The sequence below is a fragment of the Eschrichtius robustus genome, chromosome 6 (genome assembly GCF_028021215.1).
Source record: "Eschrichtius robustus isolate mEscRob2 chromosome 6, mEscRob2.pri, whole genome shotgun sequence".
NCBI classification, from domain to species: Eukaryota; Metazoa; Chordata; class Mammalia; order Artiodactyla; family Eschrichtiidae; genus Eschrichtius; species Eschrichtius robustus.
The window spans coordinates 41,301,588-41,319,832 of record NC_090829.1 but is presented as its reverse complement, the minus strand read 5'-3'; the positions used below and the strand labels follow the sequence as shown (position 1 = coordinate 41,319,832).

The 18,245-nt window shown below is 42.9% G+C and overlaps 1 protein-coding gene across 5 annotated transcripts in view; it reads right to left on the bottom strand.

The window, feature by feature from the left end:
• The window catches only part of SCHIP1 (schwannomin interacting protein 1), a 122,876-nt gene that overhangs the window by 1,982 nt on the left and 102,649 nt on the right, over positions 1 to 18,245 (bottom strand). For 4 of the 5 annotated variants that reach the window (XM_068546176.1, XM_068546180.1, XM_068546179.1 and 1 more), the window contains 4 exons: positions 7,281 to 7,398; positions 6,105 to 6,302; positions 5,095 to 5,218; positions 2,564 to 2,657 (listed from right to left, as the gene is read on the bottom strand). In XM_068546176.1, the coding sequence (XP_068402277.1) occupies positions 2,564 to 2,657; positions 5,095 to 5,218; positions 6,105 to 6,302; positions 7,281 to 7,398 (534 nt within the window). Of the gene's footprint in view, positions 1 to 2,019; positions 2,111 to 2,563; positions 2,658 to 5,094; positions 5,219 to 6,104; positions 6,303 to 7,280; positions 7,399 to 18,245 lie in introns of all 5 variants that reach the window. The other variant, XM_068546177.1, reaches the window with a different exon arrangement.

Here is an 18,245-nt window from a genome sequence, read left to right as displayed (position 1 = left end):
TAGCTAATTAAAGTATAGTTCTTATAGCAGTTTTAAAATATGTATCTGTGTGTGTGTGTGTGTGTGTGTGTGTGTGTGTGTGCATACAAACAACGAGGGTTTTTCTGAGAGAGAAGGAACGAACAGGCAGGCAAGAGCTTCAGAAAATATTGAAAGCTGGGTGTTATTTTGAGACATACATACAAGGGTGAATTTCATTAAAATTGTAAACAAAGGAGGGAAAGGGTTTCCGTCCATAAAACCAAAAGGTTCTCATCAACTATTTATAAAGTCTTTATTAGGATTTATTTCACTCAAGCCCCACAAGGACTTCTTTTTATCAACAATCCCTATTGAGGACCTACTATGTACTTGGCAGGCCCTGTATTAGGTTCTGGGGACACAGCAATGAATGAAAATAGTGTTGTCTCTGCTTTCAGGGGGCTTATAGCCAGGTTGGTTGTCAACCATATAACACAATAGGATTAGCCTCTACTTGGGAGGGATGCCATGCTGCCAGGAGCACAGAGGGTCCTACATCAGTCTTGGGGGATCAGGGAGCACTTCTCCAAAGAGGTATCTAAACCCGTGGTTTTCAAATTAGGCTGTGCGTTGGAATCATCTGGAAAGATTTAAAAACTCCTAATGCACAGGCTACTTCACAGAATAATTAAATCAGAATCTCTGGGGGTGAGACCCAGGCATCAGTATTTTAAAAGCTCCCCAGGTGGTTCCAATGTGCAGCCAAAATTGAGAAGCACAGATCTGAACTGACACCTGAATGGCAGGAGCTGCACAGGTAAAGGGAATAGGTGAACAGGGCTTCCCAGCGGCCATGCTCTCGGCCTTCTGGGATCTGGCTGCAAAACTCTGGCACTGCTACCTTTAGGGAAGTTTAAGTATCCTTAGATCCCTCCATGAGCAAAATTATATTTCTGCAGCCAGGAATGGGCATGGAAACTTCTCCCCACCTGCTCTAATTTAAAGGGATCCTCTAGTACCTTTATATTAGTGACTCCTCTCCTTTGAACCCCATGGTTCTGCCCACCCTGTCTCCCATGATCACACCATCTGAAGGGATAAGCAAAATTCACTGCAAACCTAAGTAATAGCCTAACATTCTGAGAGAAGGGAGGAGCTCTGAATGTCGTGTCTGCAACGAGGGGCGCCAACGCCGCTCTGACGGGCAGAGAAACGGTCTCTGTCATCACAGGCAAGCCACAGAACTGACGAAAGAGTCTATATATTTTTCAGAAGATGCATGTCCTGGTTGTATATTTCACTACTGATTTCCCATAATCTTAATCCCTAATATGCAAAGTTTTTAGCCTAACAAAAAGGCAGGTGTCTTAACAATGGTTGGTGCAGTGCCTGAATACAGCTGTAGGGGGCACTAATAGTATTTGAGGGTTACTGTATTTCACATGCAGGCAAATATGCTAAGAAGGTATGAGAAGACCTTGTGGGTTTTTTTGTTTTTGTTTTTTTGTTAGGGGTGAGGCAATATAACATCCAAAGCATACAAAACAGAGTGCTGCCCATGGGTCTTTAAACACAAACTTAAACATAGTTCTGCAGCATTTATTTTGCTACCCAAGCTATTTTTATAACACTGCATTTAGAAAAATATTTTACCCAGTGTTACACATTGAGAAGTGGTCCCTGTGGTGAGTGCTGAGAGCATTTTCACTACATATGTTTTCAAACTTCTCTTGGATGGTTCTGGATCACGTGGTTAATTCCTTATGTTACCGTGATAAGCAGTTTTCTTTCTCTCATTGGGAGCTTCTACTCTCTGAATACCATTTCTGGGATTAATAGTAACTGTTGCCTTGTGGTTTAAAGACTTCCTATAAACTGTCTCAGAAAAGGTGGCATCGTAAATACAATATAGGATCATAGGAACGCTCACGGTATTTCATATACTTTATATACTTATGGCGAGAGGCTTTTCCACAAGGAAAACTATGAAGAAATGCCAGATCTTGACCAGCATTAGCCTAGTTTCCCTATTCCCCCAGGGAAGGAAGCATTCTTTACCTCTTTACAGACAGGCACTCGGAACCAGGCCCAGCTAGAAACTCAAGTCTTGGAGTGTCCCCATGGTGAGAGCAATCTGGTGGCGCTGGTGCTGTGGAAAGATGCCAGTGTCCTTGCCTTCCGGGCATGGCAGATGCGATCAAGAGTCGGGTCATATAACAGCAAGTGCCACTTGGTGGCACCCACCACGTGCTGGAATCGTGCCAGCATGGAATGGCTTAGGGACGACTCTCAAGGGGACAGTCCTTCAGGATAAAGTCCTTAGGCCAGAACAGCTGACCTGATTTAAGCGGGGGTGGACGAAGTTCTAATGCACTTACAGTCCATCACTAGGGGAGGATGGTTGTGAAGAAGCCATGCATTTGGATGGGAGCAGTTTTGGCCGCTTCCCCTCCATCTAAACAGCTGACACCAGCAGAGATTAGGCGAGTTACTCATGGAAGTAAGGAAAGAAGTTCTCTAGAGCTCGCTCGTGCCTTAATTCTTAAGACTTCCAACCATCCCAGGCTTCTTCCCTTCTTTGGAAAGAGGAGGCACCACTGACCTGGTCAAGTCCTCGATGTCCACCAGCATGGCGTCTTGCTCTGTGTGCAGCTCATCTCGGATGAGGAGCAGCTGGACCAACTCTTCATTCAAGCCTGGGGCAAAGAAACGAAAGCGTTTAGAAATAGATAAAATTGCATCTAAGTCAGGACGTGAAACTACTTATGGGCCATTATATACGTACGTACGGTACATACATATATGCAAACAGCTAAACACAGTAGGAGACTATCTTTGCTAAAATGTAGAGTTCTTACATTAGCTTCTCATAAGCCCAGGAGAAGTCACCAATTTGAGAGCACGACTAGCTTGCATACTTATAGAAGTGTTGAAAGAAAAGGAGTACAAAGTAGATCCAATTACATTCACATTAGAGTGGGAAAAGAAATTGTTAGCTGTTAGGAAAAGAGCTTGTTAGAAGAAGCCGGATTTTGTTTTCAAGAAATGTGAACGCAAAAGTCTGGGGCACGTTAAGTTTTCCACCGTTCATCTTCAGGGTGCTCCTGCCACACGGAGAGCTGGAGGGGCCACTGCACCCGACAAGAGCCCCATCAGACCCCCAGCTGGGGAGGAAGGCGCCTTGAGGATGCTCAAAGGCTCCTCGGGGTCGAGGGGAGAAGCAGCCCTACGTGCAGGTTGTTCTAGGAAACAGTAATATCTAAAGCTGTGGGAGAACCAGATGTGTAAGACCTGAAGGAATAACCCCTGAGTTCTCCGGACAATGGGTGCTGAGGAAAATTTTCTTCAGGATTTATACTGGGCATAAAATAGATGGAAACATAACTAGTCTTCCTGAAATCAGTGTACTGGGTTTAATTTGGCTTCTGCCATTGAAAAATATAAACAAGCAGGGGGCTCTCTCTTGCTTTTTCCCCCTCACATCAGCTAAGAATGAAAGCTTCTAGGTCTGGACATGTGGACACATGAGGGATAGCATTCTTTTAGCAAGAGCTCTGGGCCCAGAAACCAAAGAAAGGAAGGGGGTACTCAGCGAGGTCCTCCTTGGAAATGTTTTCAGAGATCCTGACCTCAAATGATGCATTTGTCTGCCTTTAGTTCAGATTAGTTTTCAATTTAAAAAAGGAGAAAAAAAGTCATACAAAGAGGTCTAAAACTCCTGAAAAGGACTAGCTGGCAATGTTATTATTTAAAAGTCTAAGGAAGATGTTTCAGTGGTAAAAGATCAGAAAGCCTTTTAAGTCCTTAATTCCTAGTAATTTATGCTCAACTAAAATTAAAATGTAGTAGAATTTTTAAAAAGCCTGTGAATCTATGGTTTCCTAATTAAAATGTTAAATCCTTTCTCTTGATTTTAAAATGCTGAAGGTATTAACCTGCCACTGAATACATCCAATTTTATTTTTTCTAGTGGGTTCTTAGGGTAGCTTTTTACACTAGTACTCAGTAGAGTGCCTGCATAGTGTGTGGGAATGTCTTTTCTGTATGAAGTTTTAAATTTTTTATTATGGACATTTTCAAAGAGATACAAAAGTAAAGAGAATTGTTTAAGGAATCCGCCTGCCCCATGCATCCAGCCAGCTTCAACAGTTATCAACTCATGGCCAGTCTTGACTCATGTATCACCCCTTCTCCCTCTAGATCATTTGAAAGTGAATTTCAGACATCATATTATTTCATCTGTAAATGCTTCAGTATGTGTCTCTAAAGACAGGGCTCGTTTTTAAAAAAATTTAACATAACCACAATACCTTTATTGTACCTGAATAAGTAAATACATCTTTAATAAAACATTTAGTCAGTGTTCGAATTTCCCCGCTTGGCTCCTCAATGCTTTTTTATAGTTGGTTTGCATTTGGTTGGCATGTCTCTTAGGTGGTTTTAATCTATCAGCCTACGGACTTTATGGACTTGTATGTTCCAGAGGCTGGAGGGCTCGTGAGTTCACCTGGGCTAAGCACGCTCTCCCAGTGAGCGAGCTCTCTCATTGGTCCAGCACCTGCCCTTCTCTGCGTAACCAATCACTTCGAGTGAAAGCCACTCACTCACCACCCGCCCTGCACACTTCCGGTAGAGGTCCTTCTTCATTCTGGGGGGAAAAGGCCCACGCTTTCTCACCCTATAATTTTCACATATCGGTCACATATATTTTCACCACCTGGAGTCCCACAGCATAAGTCGAATAGAATTTGATGACCTAAAATGAATGTACGTGCAAGTAAAGCTGAGCGTATAACTGTATAATAAATGACTTGTAACTAATAAATTGTATTCTACAAACAGGTGTTGGGAGCCAACTATATGCCAGGCACTGTGCTGGGAGCTGGGGATTTCAGATGAATAAAAAGGATCCCTAACCTCTGTGAACCTTGAAAAAGTCTTAAAGTTTCTCAACATTTTACAGTAAAAAAAAACAAAAACAAAAAGAGAGCCTTGTGATTCTCTTCTTTTCCTTGCAAGTACACAGGAGGACCCCAATGAAACGTACCAAGGAACTGAATCAAGGAAATAGTACTATCCATCCCATGATATTTTACACTTAATATCCCATTTTCCAGAGCATCTTACACTTACTTTCTATCTGGGAATGGAGATCATTGACTATCACTTGTAGCTGCCCAATAGTCATGTCTCTCAGGTCAGTGGGCTTTAAACTTCTTTTCATCAAGCATTCACTTATATGAGGCATGTGTGGCAGCTGAAGACAGAAAGGGAAGAAATGGAGGTGTGAGCAGCAAGCACACTGAACGTACAACCCAGTTTTCTCCTAAAAGACCCACCTTCATTCACCCACTTCAGGTTCCTTGCTTAAAAGCTTTCCCCATCTGACTTTCCCAACGTGAGGCCCTCCATATATGCACATCATCTGAAACACTATTGGCATCAGAATGGGACACTACTCAAATCAAAAGCTTTTGGACTGGTCTACAACTGAGAGTCAATTATTACATCCACAAATGAATTACCAGGGAGCTCAAGTAATGTCAGTGACATGGATAAAATTAATAATATCAGCTATTCATTAACTTATAGCACGCTACAAGCACTGTACTAAGTGCTTTGACTACTTTTTCCACAATCGTGCTCTGACACAGCTATTATTATTATTCCCATTTTATAGATGAGAAAACTGAGACGTGTCCAGAGCCCCACAGTAGGTCAATGGCAGAGCTAGTCTTAAGCTCCAAAGCCCAGGGCTCTCATCCACTCTGCCATACTGTCTTCATTGAAAAGGGGGGAACAAGAGCTAAAGCAATAGTGAGTTTGCCATAGCAATGGGTTCTTAAACTGAGACTGCTTTAAAGGAATTAAAATATTCCCATGACAGCTAATACTGCCCCTAAGAAACACAGTAGATATGAATCAAGAGCAAAGTTTACTTTTGTGAAATCTGTTGCGTGTGTATCCTTCAGTGATACAGTAGGAAGGAAAAAGAAACAGACTTAAATATTTCTCAATGACAGTACGTTTTACACACTGCCTTGTAAAAACCCAAGTTTGCATAACTCTGGGAAAGGACTGGGACAGCCTCAACCATTTGCAGCCACCAAACATTCGCTTGCGTTTCAGTGTTCGCTGCTTACAAGATCAGCGACGGGAGACTTTTTCCTGTTCTGTTTTTCCACTTCTACTTGCATTTTGGCCATTGGTTTGGCCATGGCAAGGGCCATTTTGGCTTCGGCTTGCAATTTCTTTTGCCTTGTGAGGAAATCCATGTCATCCAGGGATTCGGATTCCTCTTCAGTAGTGTCTCTATCGGAATAGGAAGAACTCTGTTTGCTCTGTGAAGGGAAAAAGAGCAGCCCTGAGCTTTGCGTGCCGGGTACCATCTTTGGAGATGAGCTACAGTCTTCCCTGAGCCCTCTCTCAAAGCAGCCAAGAGTCCCCTCCATCAAGGGGCCTCAACTCTTGATTTGATTTGTACCAATCGCAAGTAACATTTTAAAAGCTACTTTATTTCCTCAGTCAGTGATAGACTCTGATTTTAGCATTAAAAAGTAAGACAATTAATAATAGGGAGAATATATATTTGTAACAAACTTGAGACATTTCTTTGATTCTTACTCTCAAAACTTTCTTGAAGTGAACAGACACAGCAAAATATTTAACCCAGAGCTAAGGCGGTGCGTTGCTCCCTGGAGCGGACAGGATCTCAGATATCCAATGAAGTTCTGACGCGGCATTGCACTCAACAACCAACACGGTTTCCTGTTAGTTAGTTTTTGGTAAGAAAGGCGATAGACCTCCCAGAGAGGAAAGAAATCCAGCAACAAGCACCCAGGATCTTCAAGCCATCTTCTGTAATATGTGTGCAAGGAATAGTAACCAATGTTTAACCCACATTACCTTGCTGGTTTCTCTGAGCAACATCTATGTGCTAGCCTTCCCACCTCTGCCTGGACCCCATCCCCTGCCTTTTAAAATGTGTCCCATTGCTAGTCTGTGCTCATATTTCTAAGCCCAGTGGGGAAGGATCGGTATATAGTGTATTTTCTTTTATAATTTTCAGGGCCTATGTGATTTCTCTTATGATTTAATATGAAAGTAGTCGCTAACTTTAACAGAGCTTATGTACCCTTCTTGGATCACAGTTTTGATTTTCCAATCACTGTCAAATTTTAGGAGCATGCCATGTCCAGAAATGTCATGAGACATTTCTTTTTTACTCTCTGAAATGTTTGCTTCTGACTAACAACAGAAAAGAAGCTAGATGACCAGGAGAGCACACTCTGAGCCCCAGTGGCAGCTTTGGGACTCACCATGGGAGACAAGGGGGTGTCCAAGCTCGTTTCGGTCTTGCTGTCATCAGCATCGCTGTCCTTGTCGCTGCCGCTGTCGTTGACAAAGCATATCTGCAGGTTCATCCCACTCTGCAGGCTGGGCACAAGCAAACAGGACACTCATTCCATTCAGCTATTTGTTATCTGGTAGCATCCAAAAGAACTGCCTGATTTTGCTAAAGAAAGTAGTTGAATGTGCTCTTCACAGGGAGCAGTGAGTGAGCAATATTACTCCCGACTCATAAATGATAACTTTTACTAGAAGATAAGAAAGATAACTTGATAAGTCGATAAATGATAAGATGATAACTTTTAACTCATACTGTATTAGGTTTTTTTCCACACACAAATTCACGCTGGGAGAAAAGTAATTTCAGGCCACGTTATAGCCCCCAGCACAATACCAAACACATAGTTGGTACACAAGAAAAATGCGTTGAGACACTGAGTTTACATTTTTTGTCGATGAAGAGGAATGGGTCCTCAGCCAAACAAGGCTGCCTGGTGTCATCCAGTGTCCTGCCCCACGGGGATGATCCAATGATGCTCATTAGATCCCGCATCCCGGGGCCACAGCTCTCCGAAGAAAGACTCCTTTTTTTTTCCCAAATAGAATAAGGTCGTCTGAAGGAAAATCTTATTTGAGGTGGTTGTCAAAAGCCAACCAAGGGAGCCCATTTATGACATTAAGAAAAAAACACACCAGAGGTTCACCCTCGAGAAACTTAAGGAAACCTCCAGCTTAGTCAGCAAAGCAGAACGTTGGAACACAACAAGTCTCTACAGACTGCCTCGCGTACAGAGCTTCAGAGGCAGAGATGTCTTGGGAGCTCATTATGTTTGTGACGAATCCGGGAAGCTCCAGAGGGATGTTGCTGGAAATGTGGTCACAAAGGGCCAGCCGGCTGTGTATCTGCTATACACGCAACCAGGCTGTGGATCCAACTCTGTGTCCTGACCTTCATTTGAAGTCGAACACATTTCATTGCTGTTTGACAACAAAGTGTTTTTCAAGAAGCACTTTCTTAGCATCTCTAGTAGCCCCAGTCTGTAAGTTTAGAGAAAGAAAAGGCAGAAGGAAACTCCTAAGCAGCAAGGGGTCATAAGGAGGCTCCCGTAAGCCAGGTTTAGGACAGGGGACACCAAATCTGCTCTGGCGTTATTATTGCCACAGTGAGAAATGCAAAGAGCAACTCGTCTGATAGCTGACATTCCCATTTGCTTTTTTTTTTTTTTATTCAAATGGGTAGAGATGCTCTGCATAAATTGCTCAAATGACTCATTTAAAGCACTTTGATTGAAAACAATACAGAACTCAGAAAAAGAAAATGTACTGATTTAACACAGGCACCATCATTGTTACGGGTATGTACCGCCACCTACTGTTAACTTCTCTAACGACTGAAAGTCCCAGCTTATTTTCCCCAGGAGAGAAACGCAGCCTTTCCCTCTGTAGGTCCAGTTCCATTCCCCCACTAGCCTCCGGTGCAGGCAAGCAGACCCAGGCCTAGGGCTGGCCGCAGAAGGGGACAGGTTCTGCTGTGATCCAGCTCAGGGTGCTTGCAATCAGTAGGACTTAGGTTTGAATCTTTACTTCTTTCCCAAGGCACATTACTTTATGAACCTCAGTTTCCCCATCTGTAAAATAGGGTGAATAATCCAGTGGTTTGTAGAAAGGATGAAAAGAGCTCAGAGATGGGCACAGGGCAGGTGCTCTGTTCATTATCCTCCTTTCTCTACTTTCTGAAAGCCTAGACCAAAAAACCACAGAATTTTAAAGGTGATGTGACTTCGTAAAGGGACCCTTGCAGTCACCTACTTGAATACCTGGCCTGGTCACAGCAATTCCTGATGCACAACTGACTCACTTGGAGTGTCCCGAGCTGACTTTCACTGTTAGGCAGCTTGAAAATTTACTGAGCTGGAATTTGTCTCCTTTTAACTTTCTACCATTATAATATATATATATTTTTCCCGGAGAAATGTAATATGTTCAGGTTACCCTTTGATCCCATATAAATTAAGTTTTAAAATTTATTGTCTGTAGTTGGTAAAAAAAAACCCCAAATCAACCCATTTTTAACAATAAAACTCAAGATCCATGGATTGGACAACAGTGGAAATTAAAAAAGTGCAAATTAAAAACAGACATATTTTAAAGTCATACTTTAAAATAAAAAAGACATTTTAAATTAAACTTAATTCAAATCAAGGATTATGTAGTATTTCCTATTTATTGAATAACTAAAGTCTTGAAAAGAAGAAAGAAGACACTATATACACAGATTATAAAAATATAACACATGATACCACTGCAAAATAAGGCTTAAAACATCCAAAGATATATATTTTCATTATGAAGAAAGTCTGATCATAAATTCTGTTGTTCTGCCCCCAAACTGACCTTTGTGCTAAGGATCAACTCAGACCTAAATCAACTATCCCACGCAGCGTTTCTAACTCAGGAAAGGCCAAGAAAAAAAAAAAAAAAAAAGGGAAGGATTTAGTAGTCGGAGTGAAATGAAAAAACACCTCAGGTAGAAATTCAGAAAATCGCCTTAGTAACACATTATCACCGTGGGAAACTGAGCAGAGCTTCTTACAGGGTGAGCCTTATAATTCCTTATAGCGGTAATCGCCAAGTGTTACTCTCAGGAAAAGGAAATTATATGATATTACAGCTAATAGTTCAGCGGGGATTTTAGTACAGACATCTTAAAACGGACTCAGGTTTCAAGAAGGATTTGTTTGCCTTTAGCCTTTAAGAGGGTTTAAGATGAAGGCGGCTTTGGGGAAACTCGACCACAGCTCGCAAGCAGCGGCCAGTGCTGCTGAGGGCCTCTGTGCCACTGCGTCCAGGAACGATAGCCCCTGTTCCTGGCCCCTTCCCATCCCGGGGAGGCGTGGCTGCTCTGAGCCTCTCCCTCCAGCCACTCAGAGCCCCTGCCCCTCACACCGCGGCGTCTCGCCTATAACCAGGCTACGCAGTCTGACGAAATCCCAGCAGCCGGGGGCTAATTTGCTTGGAGCTCTCAAGCACCGTCTGAGGTGAAAACACAACACTATCCTCTTCTTGTTAATTAGTGGTATCATTTAAGGTATCCAGTTCAGGGTTGCTTGATGTTTGGAACGGCGTTCGGCAGAGGGCTATGAGCAAAATGCTGCTTGATGTCTGCCTCGCCTGTGGATTTGATTACGGGAAGGTCTACGTCCTGGTCACCCGGGAAACCTCTTCTCCTTATGCCACGAAAAACCACACTGCATCCCAGAGTTACTGACAGGGAGCCGAGGGTATGGAGAGGGGGTTGTCATGGATGGAGAAGGCTCAGAAACATGACGAGATAGAGACTAAGTGTGCTTCCTGGACATCTCAGGGTGAGTGGACGTGGCTTTCTGAGTGACAGTTCCTGTTGGCCAGGATCGGGAAAGCATTTAGTTGATAAGCTGTTCAGCACCAGTGTCCACTTGGCATTTACAGTGAGGAAAACTTACTTAGAAAACACGTGTGCTGACCTCCAACTACTGTCAGCAGGGATATTATGAAAATATGCTCGGAATTGAGAGAATGACAGAGATGGAAAGATCTTAACTACTAAGAGGATATCTCAAAAACCTAGCTACCTGGTGATATGATTTGGTATAAAGACAATACCTTTTTCAAAATACAGGGACAAGACCAGTTTACTCCGTGGGAGAAGTGATGGGGTGATCTTAAAGTCTGCTGTGACTTCTAGTGGGGCAGCAGCATTGGGAATCTGGCCTTTGTTCTTGGCCTTGGGTTGCAGTGACGGGGAGTGGCCTGGTCTGACGGCCAGCTCCGAATCCCAGAACTATTTGGTGTTTTCTGATTTTAAGAACAGGAATCTCCCAGCACTAGCTTAGACCGCCAGCATCCACAGAGAAAAGCTGAAGATTCTTTGGTTCTATCCCCTGCACCACGCCTTAGTTAACTTCACTTGAACGGTTACAGTGAATTTGAGTTTAAAAGTGTGTTCAGTTCACTCCCTCCTTGGGCTGTACAACCACCTGTGGATTACAGGCAAGGCAGCGGTTACTCAAAGAAGTCAGATAACTTGCCCCAGATCTGTGACAGCCTGATTATTAAAATGGTCCCAATTCTTCCCCTCTCTCTATCTGGTCCCCCTATAATAAGACTGCGGGTTCTCCATCAAGAGGTGGAGTCTATTTCCGGACCCCTGGGCTGGCCTCCTGACTTGCCTTGGCCAACAGAATGCAGAGGAAGTGACAGTATTCCGGTTCCGAGCCCCTCCATCCGCCCCCCCACCCCCCGCTGCCCCAGGGAACGCTGCCGCTGCCCGCAGAACAAGCCCAGCTCAGCCTGCTGGCAGAGGAGGGACTTCGTAGCACAGAACTCAATCGGCCGTTGTCCCAACTGAAGCCCCAGGCACCTGACGGAGCTCAGCCAAGAGCAGTTAGCGGCACCTCGCCAGCCCGTAGCCGATCACAGACACACGAGTAAGCCCCATGGGAACCCAGCTCTGATCAGCAGCAGAAATCAGTGCTTATCATCGGATGCCACTGATGTGGGTGGGTTTTTATTGCACATCACCACCATGGCAACAGATAAATGGTACAAGATCACAAAGCAAGAGACTACAGGCTGGGCCTCTGGTTTTTGAATCCAGTGGCCTTTCCCCCATACTGCACTTAACCTTAGGTTTGGATTTATTAGGTCTTGCCTGTGATGGCAATATAATTTTAAGCACATAATGCCTCCTGTAGTTGCTTATAATTTCAAGGCAATTGTATGGTTTCCTTAAGAAACAGAGTGAGAGGAAACTTTGAAATGCCTATGGATTTCAAACATGCATTGCTCATCTTCTGTCCAAAACCAGTGTGGCTGTGAGAGCCTCTGGCCCTGCCATGCCATCCATTCATTATTCAGTATTCCCAACTAGTTTGTGGCTGGGCTGTTAAAATATATTATCTCTATTTATTTTAATGGATCTCCGATGCATTATTCAAAGGCTTTCTACATAATGAATATTATCACCCATTATCTTTTCCTGTTTCATGAGAATTTCAATGGGGACGGAATATAAAATGTGGATTGTAATTACCCAAGGGTAGCTGTAAACACATTTCATTTTTCTAAGGATTTGTCGTGAAGAAAGAACGTGGGAACAATTGAGGTTTGGGTAAGTGTACTGCGTGTGTGATGGTGTCTCTATAGAATGTGCTGAGGTGGGTTAAAATGAGGTGCTGCTATTCCTTAATAAATTGTGAAATACCTTTCCCATTTCCCAAACCTTGCTCCTTACTCTTCTTTTCCCTACTGACTGCTTTGTATTGACATTTACCATGAAAGTTACAGCATTACTATTGGAAAGAAAAAAGGAAAGGCAAAGTTTCTGCTTCCCAATATTTGTTATTGTGAAAATATACTGCTATTTCTTATTTTACTTTAGTGGGATTGTGTTAACTTGCTTTTGCTAAAGAGTGTGCAATGCATGGGATGATAATTTGACTTTTTAAAAATTTAAAAATTTTAAAAATTGAAGTATAGTTGCTGTACAATGTTGTATAAGTTACAGGTGTACAATACAGTAATTCTCAATTTTTAAAGGTTATACTCCATTTATAGTTATTACAAAATATTGGCTATATTCCCTGTGTTGTACAATATATCCTTGTAGCTTATTTTATACCTAATAGTTTGTACCTCTTACTCCACTACCCCTATGTTGCTCCTCCTGCCTCCGTTTCCCCACAGCCATCTCTCCTAGGTGCCAAAGGTGGTAACCACTAGTTTGTTCTCTATAACTGTGAGTCTGCTTCTTTTTTGTTATATTCACTAGTTTGCTGTATTTTTTAGGATTCCACATATAAGTGATATCATACAGTATTTGTCTTTCTCTGTCTGACTTATTTCACATAGCATAATGCCCTCCAAGTCCATCCATGCTGCTGCAAATGGCAAAATTTCATTCCTTTTTTATGGCTGAGCTGACTTTTTAAAAAAGAGTGATATTCACATAACAGGTGCAAACACTGCTGGTCTAACATATATGATCATACACACAGAAGTACTATAAATGATTTTTACAACTATATTAGAAAGAAAGGGGATGTTTAACTGTTCATTTGTTTGTTCATTTGATGATCAGGCAATAACATCTCTGCAAACCCCACGGCACTGACTGGCCAGTGCTGAGCTGATGCTTCCCCTTTGGCCAGGGCACACACTTTCTAGTTCACTACGGTCCCACCTATTGCCTTTTATCTGGGCTACTTCATTCCTTTATGTTTCTTGCTGGCCCCTGCAGGCATGTTACCGTTCACGACCCCTATATTAAGTGGATGCATAGTAGTAGTTGATCCAGGGACAGAAATCAGGTCTTCTAACAGGTACCAAATGCTTGCATCACTAAATCACAATATACAAATAGAAATGTGGACTTTATAGAGCATTGGAACAGAACTCAAAAAAACACTTACTAGACACTCCCTATCTTATAGATGAGAAAAGAAACACTTCCACTTACCTGGACATTAATTAGTAAGTAAGGTGTTAACCAGGAAGAGTGAATGAGCAGGGAACTAACTGCAGTAGAAAAGCGGTCTGCGGGGTCAGGGAAGCAAATGCAGAAGAGGGATGGAAAGCCGGCTCTCCCACCGTTATGTGCCCAGAGCAGTTAAGGGCAGTTTCAAACTCTGTGCTAGAGAGAGGACTGGGGGAAAGGGGGGCACCATGTCTCTTCATGTCCTGTCCTGTCCCCACATCTTACAGGACTCAGGCTTTTGGCTTTCTCAGCGAAAGCCACGGAAGGTAGCTCCAAAGGCGGCTGGAGTGTGAATGGCCCTCTCTGGGTTTTCTTCTCCCAATCCTGCGCATACGTTTTGTCTGCTTCCTTTTCTAAGGCTCGTTAGTTCTGGACCTTCCATCTGTATGTGTTCGCGTGAGGGCTGGTAGGCATCCGACTCCACATGGCCACAGAATCTTCTCACTACTTAAGTGACGGATAGAGAAGCGGACTAGCGTTCACCAGCTTTTCTCTGGTGAAGCAGCAGCCCCTGTAGCCTAACCCGATTCTCTAGGGAGCTATAAATACTGGCATTCCTCAGACAGCTGCTGATTCTAATTCCACATCAGTGTCTCGTTCCTTCAATAATGGCCACTTCTATGTAATTAAATTTGGAATTATAGGATCTTAATGTTAAAAAATGCATTTTCACTAGAAATATTTTCTGCACGAATTGAAGACCAGAATGAGTACTCTTCTGATACTGCAATAATAATGGAACAAAACAGCCATCTCTCCTAGGTGCCAAATGTGGTCTACTTTCTCTTAATTAAAGCCAAATGATTTCTCAGCAATCTACTTTCTGAAATAAAAAGAATTACCACTTTTGAGCATCTACTATACTGTAGGCACTTCATATATATTACCTCTAATCCTCAGATACACCTAAAACAAGTATTATGATCTCCATTTAGCATATGAGAAAACTAAGGCTCAGAGGTTAAATTATACAAGGTCACAAAGCTGGCATTTTATTCTAGGAGAGTGTGGTGAGAAGCCAGGGCACTATAAGAAGGCTAGAATAAATTCATGAATGGAAGAATAGAAGAGAAGATGAAAAAAAAGCAAAACAAAAACAAAACAAAAAATTGGAAACAACTTCAATGTCTAACAATAAGAGATTAAGTATATTATGGATTGACAAATATACACTGATATGTATAAAATAGATAACTAATGAGAACATACTGTATAGCACAGGGAACTCTGCTTAGTGCTCTGTGGTGACCTAAATGGGAAGGAAATCCAAAAAAGAGGGGATATAAGTATACACATAGCTGATTCACTTCGCTGTACAGTAGAAACTAACACAACATTGTAAAACAACTATACTCCAATTTAAAAAAAAGATTGATGGAACTACAAAAAAAAGTATATTATGGTGAAATATATGACGGGCCATTATGCAGCTAGTAAAAACATATATAATGGAACAGTTATGAATATGGGCAAATATTCCTGAGGTATTGTTAACTCAAAAACAGAAACAAAAACCAAGCTCTAAAACAATAGGTATACTATGATTCCAAGTTTGTAAACAAAAATGTGGAGCTTTCTGTACAGAAAAAGTGGCAGGAAATATACCTAGATATTTTTTCGTGGAAGAAATTCAGTTGACTTCAAATTTTTCTCTTTTGAGTGTCTCTGAGCTGCTATGTGTGGGCCTTTAGCAGGAATTTAAAAAAGGAAAAGGAGAGAAAATGGGTGAGTTGATTAGCCCTTGTGTGTTGGAGAAAGGTGAGTAGGATTAAGTAATTGACAGCTGGAAGAGGATGGCTGCGTGTCTGACTCAGATGGTGTCTATGCAGGGACCATGACTCACGTGTGAGTCAGGCTGGGCTTTTGTTTTTGGCAGGGTGCTGGGGGTGGGAGATCCTGCCCCCAGCACAGGGGAGGGCAGTAAGAAACAAATTTTCTTATAAGTAAACATTTCTGTGGATGGACTCTTTGATTCAACTGTTGCCATCCCTCCTCAACCCAGTCTCAATCTCATTCTCCTTTTTGGATCTGCATAGATGATAGACTCTCAAGTAAGGGATATACACTTCACTCTTTGTATTTTTTTTTTTTTTTAAAGTTCGCTGATATGGTTTCACATTCCACAATACAACTAACTCCTTACTTACTTACTTACTTATTTATTTATTTATTTATTTATTTAGTTATTTATTTATGGCTGTGTTGGGTCTTCCTTTCTGTGCGAGGACTCTCTCTAGTTGCGGCAAGCGGGGGGCCCCTCTTCATCGCGCTGCGCGGGCCTCTCACTATCGTGGCCTCTCTTGTTGCGGAGCACAGGCTCCAGACGCGCAGGCTCAGTAGTTGTGGCTCATGGGCCTAGTTGCTCCGTGGCATGTGGGATCTTCCCAGACCAGGGCTCGAACCCGTGTCCCCTGCATTGGCAGGCAGACTCTCAACCACTGCGCCACCAGGGAAGCCCCACTCTTTGTATTTTTAAAGCCAGCCTGCCTATTTACTCTGCTCAGCCCAGACAGACTTTAAACTTGTATCTGCCCGACCTGCTGATGAGTTTCAGCTGCTGGAGCTGAAGTTAGGCTCATCCCCTTCCGGACCGATGATAAGGTGTGTAAGGTCTCCTAAATATCACAGAAGTAAAAAGCAGGAAAGAGAGGCTGCCCTTGGGGTTCTAGCTTGGCTCTCAGAGTTCCGTAACGGAGGCTTACACTGAGCTCGTCACGGCCCAAATGCCAGAGTGACAAACCGTAATGATCATGGTCAGCATGTGCCCGTGGAGACTCAGCGTAGCCTCATCCGCTGACCGCATCCCTCACGGGGGGACCGCGTCTCTTCATGCCTGAGGTCAGTGTCACTGACGGGACACACGTGCTTGAAGATACGGCAGTTGAAGAGTCAGTGCCTGTGGATGTTTCTGAGGGGTATGGTTAGATTTGGTGAAAATCTTAATTGCAAATTCTTTTACTGTCTTGAACACTGAATCACTGCTTTCACCACTTCTTATGGTCCATGTTTAAAATAATGTTGGGGCTGCCATTTAAGCTTGGTCCCATAGTAAGCTTCATGTCAAAGACCTTCTGTTACATGACTTAATTTGTGGTCATTTGATTCTATTCAGTCATTAAAAAGAACGCAGTAGATTTACTGAATTGCATTAATCCTATGACGCATGGTTATTCATCTTTGGCCATCTTCAACGTCGGGACATGTCTCACAATCTCAGCCACCCATGCAGCTGGTGGCATGACTGCTCTACTGAGCTGTAACTCTGTCGGCCAACAAACCATATAAGGACCACTGAAGAAGAGGTGGGCTCTGGTAGTTGACCATTCATGCCTTCTGATAAAAAAGTGCCAGCATCGAAACCTGCAGAATGGGGGACAGTGGCTTGGAAGGTGAGGCACAGCACCTCCTGATGGCACAAAGGGTGACACTGTGGGGAAAAGCAAAGATGGACAACTCTAAGGGAAAGTGGTTAAATGGAGAACTGAATTGTGAATGTGAAAAGGGTGTAGGACTACCTTAACCAATTTCACTTTTTCTTATTTTTTTGTATGCACAAAAGACACATGTGATAAAAATATATACCCAAATAAACCTGAAAGGACTTTTCAATAACTAAAACAAAAATTCTGGAATTCCCTGGTGGTCCAGTGGTTAGGGCTCCACGCTTCCACTGCAGGGGGAGCAAGTTGGATTCCTGGTTGGGGAACTAAGATTCCCGCATGCCGCAAGGCACATCACCAAAACAAACAACAAAAAACAAAAAAAATTCTAAGTGTTAAGGAGGCATGTGTCACCATTTAATTGGCAGTGGTTTTCTGAAATATCTTCTATGGGTTTTTTTTTTTTTTAAACGTATTTTTAAATTTTTATTTATTTATTTATGGCTGTGTTGGGTCTTCGTTTCTGTGCGAGGGCTTTCTCTAGTTGCGGCAAGTGGGGGCCACTCTTCGTCGTGGTGCGCGGGCCTCTCACTATTGCGGCCTCTCTTGTTGCAGAGCACAGGCTCCAGACACGCAGGCTCAGTAGTTGTGGCTCACGGGCCCAGTTGCTCCGCGGCATGTGGGATCTTCCCAGACCAGGGCTCGAACCCGTGTCCCCTGCATTGGCAGGCAGATTCCCAACCGCTGCACCACCAGGGAAGCCCCATGGGTTTTTAATGCATGTGATAATCTGAATGAGAATAATCTGAGGGGCACAGAAAATTTTACAAAAATACTGAACAAAAGGATTGTGTTAAAACTCCAGATGACAGAGCTCACGTGCAGTCAGTGAGGCTGTTTTCTCATAGCAGTGAGTGCTTATGTAAACTCTCAGAGGAGCCGGTCTTCATATGAGTTTTGTGTGTCCAGACACATGTGAGAGACCACTGTCTAAAGGGAGTGCAAATTTCAGTAATAAAGTCATGATAACTTGTCAAAGA